General features: G+C 39.8%; 1 protein-coding gene across 2 annotated transcripts in view; it reads left to right on the top strand.

Annotated features, from left to right (window-relative positions):
- Positions 1-3,413, top strand: part of Tbc1d32 (TBC1 domain family member 32) — a 213,273-nt gene that overhangs the window by 196,816 nt on the left and 13,044 nt on the right. For both annotated transcript variants that reach the window (XM_029482691.1, XM_021174643.2), the window contains one exon: positions 2,028-2,216. In XM_029482691.1, the coding sequence (XP_029338551.1) occupies positions 2,028-2,216 (189 nt within the window). The remainder of the gene's footprint in view (positions 1-2,027; positions 2,217-3,413) is intronic.

The following is a 3,413-nucleotide window of genomic DNA, read 5'->3' as shown; positions in this document are numbered from 1 at the left end:
CTGCTGTCACCTGAATTTTTGATCTTAGCCATTCTGACTGGTGTGAGGTGGAATCTCAGGGTTGTTTTGATTTGCATTTTCCTGATGATTAAGGATGTTGAACATTTTTTCAGGTGCTTCTCAGCCATTCAATATTCCTCTGTTGAGAATTCTTTGTTTAGCTCTATATCTCATTTTTTGATCTTGTGGAGATCATATCCCCCAGTACAGGAGAATGCCAGGGTCAGGAAGTGGGAGTGGGTGGGTTGGGGAGCAGGGCAGGGGTAGGGTATAGGGCTCTTTGGGGATAGCATTGGAAATGTAAATGAAGAAATTAGCTAATTAAAAAAAACCCAAAAATTTAGTAAGGCATTCTGGTATAGATGAATCACATCTCCTCAGGAATCAGAAGATGAAAGTTCTAACCTTCTTCACTTCAGAGTACACTGTACTACACATAAGGTGTCTCAGAAGTCTTTACGTTAAAATGATGTTGTTAGAGAGGCCCTACCTCAGTGTTTGTCAGAAAAGATTTGGACAGGGACAAGACAGTTATCTACATGGTAGAGATGGCTCTTAAGATACCAGCCACACTAATACCTTCACCATAGGTTTCCTTGGAAAATAAGAAACTTAATTGTTTTCTCTGCCTAGTTTCTACTTCTTTGTTATGATGGGACTAGCAAACTATTAGCTTTGTTATGATGGGACTAGCAAACTGTTAGCCACAGCAAAAAGATTTGGCATGCCAAAAGTTGAAGTAAGAGGTAGAAAACCACCTTGTAGAATTTAAGAAAAAGTTCCTAAAGGACAAACAGAACAAAAAGGAACAGGTATATCTGTATCCTTAATACATGTTAAGTTGAGATAAGCCACAATATCTGTTTGCTTTCTCCTTCCAAGTTCCACCCTTAGCCCTGGGAACCTAAGGAGCCTGTGGCCCTGAACCTGCATTACTCAGATCCTGCCTACATCCAGCATGTCTCTCTCTGCATATGTCTTCTTTTGAGACATGTCTGTCTTTTTGTACACATTTCTCTCCGTCTGTAAGAATAACAGAAGGCACACCGAGTCAGTGTTTAACCTGTTCTTTATTCATTTGAACTTGACTACCTTCACAGTGACCTTATCTACAAATAAGGTCAAATTCTGAGGTACTAAACAGGTGGTTAATATTTGTCTTAGATGGGCTATTGCTTTGAACATACACTAAGACTACAGCAATTTTTATAAAGGAAAACATTCAGTTGGGAACTGGCTTACAGTTTAGAGTTCTAGTGCATTATGCTCATGGTGGGAAACATGGTCACATGAAGATGGACATGGTGTTGGGGAAGGAGTTGAGAGTTCTACATCTGGATCAGCAGGCAACAGGACGAGTGAGTGACTCTGGGCCTGGCTTGAGCATCTGAAAGTTCAAACACCACCCCCAGTGACACACTTCCTCCAACAAGGCTATATTTCCTAATAATACATATAATACATAACAATACTGTACCAATTAACGAGTTAAAAAGGAAAGCCTTTTTGTAAACATCCTGGTTTGTAATTGCTTTCTATATTAGCTCCTGGTTTATATATACTTTGATTGTGTTTGGTTTAAATTGTTCTTTGATTCAGCAAGACTTCATTTGCATTAATGTAAAATTTTGCAGTCTGTCATCTGCATAATTACACATCTGTGATTTCAGGTGGGATGGAAAAAAACTAACATTTCTGAACTCAGGTAGCCTCATAGCATAGTTAGACTGGTGTTTTGGGTAAGACGAAGATAATATGTCAGATGAACTCACATACCAGCAGGAGAGTAAGGGGAGCAGACAGCACCAGGTCCTTAGCTCCTGAATCAGGGTGCTATGAGTCTTCTTACCCATGCAGCAAACAAGAAAAACAGAACCTTTAGGTCACTAGACAGAATGTCTTTCTATTTTGATTAAATGCAGGACTTTTTAATCATTTCATGTATTACCATTTAAGACTTTTTAATAAGCAAGTGTGGCTTTCAATCCTCATAAATAAACTTTTTTCTTTCTTTCTTTCTCCTTAAGATTTGCCTGCAGTGGATAACTCAGTGTTTTTGGAATTACTTAGATTGGATAGAAATATGCCATTATATTGCTACTTGTGTTGTCCTTGGCCCTGATTATCAAGTGTATGTCTGCATAGCCGTTCTCAAACATCTGCAGCGAGATATTCTCCAGCATACCCAGACTCAAGATCTGCAAGTCTTTCTCAAAGTAAGTGTTGCGTACTGTCCAGCGGCTCGCAAGGAATGGGGTATGGCTGAAGTGGCAAACTCGAGCTGAAAGAAAGGGAACTAGATAGACAAGAGAAAGAACGGAGCTAAGACAAGGTTCTGTTCAAAGCTCAAGTTTACTATTTGGTGCACTGGGTTATGAAGAAGGGGGAAGGGGCCCATTCCCGCCAAATCATCCTTGGAGTCCAGTTGCAGGTGACCACGTGTTTGGCTCCGGAACAGCTAGGCAGCAGGTAGCAGCAGTGGGAGTGGCAGAACTATAGGGTGGCAGGCTCCACCCCAATGCTCTCTTCGTGCTAACAGTGAAACCTGAGCAGCCAGGTTTCAGGCTGATGGGGGAGGTTACAAGTAAGTATGATCAAGCCTAGAGGAAAAAGTTGTTATAAAATAATCACTAATTTGGAACACTTCATTGTTGTCTTAGTCATTTTTCCATTGCTGTGGTAAAACACCATTACCAAAACAATTTATAGAAGAAAGTGTTTAATCTTGGGGCTCACAGTTCCAGAGGATTAAGGTCAAGGACCATCATGGTAGGGAGCATGGTGGCAGGTAGCCATGGCATTGGGGCAATAGCTGAGAGCTTACATCTTTATCCACAAGCAAGAAGCTGAGAGAGCTAACTGGAAATGGACAGTGATACACCTCCATCAATGAGGCCATATTTCCTAGTTCTTCCCAAACATTTCTACCAACTAGGGACCAATCATTCAAATGTGTGAGCCTACAGAAGCCACTCTCAACCCAACCACCACAATTGTCAAATGTTATCAAGACTCTGCTCCCAAAATCTACTCTGAGTGGTAGCACTGGTTGTCTTTATTTTCAAGATGAGAATGGGGTTGTTTCTTGAACACTATACAGTTAGAGTAGAGATGGAAACCTCAGTTAACCGAGTTAACTGAAAAGTATTGCTGAATCATGTTTGATCAGTGAATGTTCAGTTTTTAGTTCAAAACATTTATACTTGTTAAAAAATTAATGTTTCAGAATATCTTCCTAACTTTTCCATTTTCATGTAATGTTTACATGAAATATTATCCTTTCATAACACTCATAAGAATGCAATATTTGATAGTGTTCTTTTTTTTTTTTTTTTTTTTTTTTTGGTTTTTTTCGAGACAGGGTTTCTCTGTATAGTCCTGGCTGTCCTGGAACTCACTTTGTAGACCAGGCT

Source organism: Mus caroli, chromosome 10 (assembly GCF_900094665.2).
Source record: "Mus caroli chromosome 10, CAROLI_EIJ_v1.1, whole genome shotgun sequence".
In the NCBI taxonomy this organism is placed as follows: domain Eukaryota; kingdom Metazoa; phylum Chordata; class Mammalia; order Rodentia; family Muridae; genus Mus; species Mus caroli.
The sequence above is the reverse complement of the archived record's forward strand: the minus strand, read 5'-3'. Positions and strand labels throughout refer to the sequence as shown.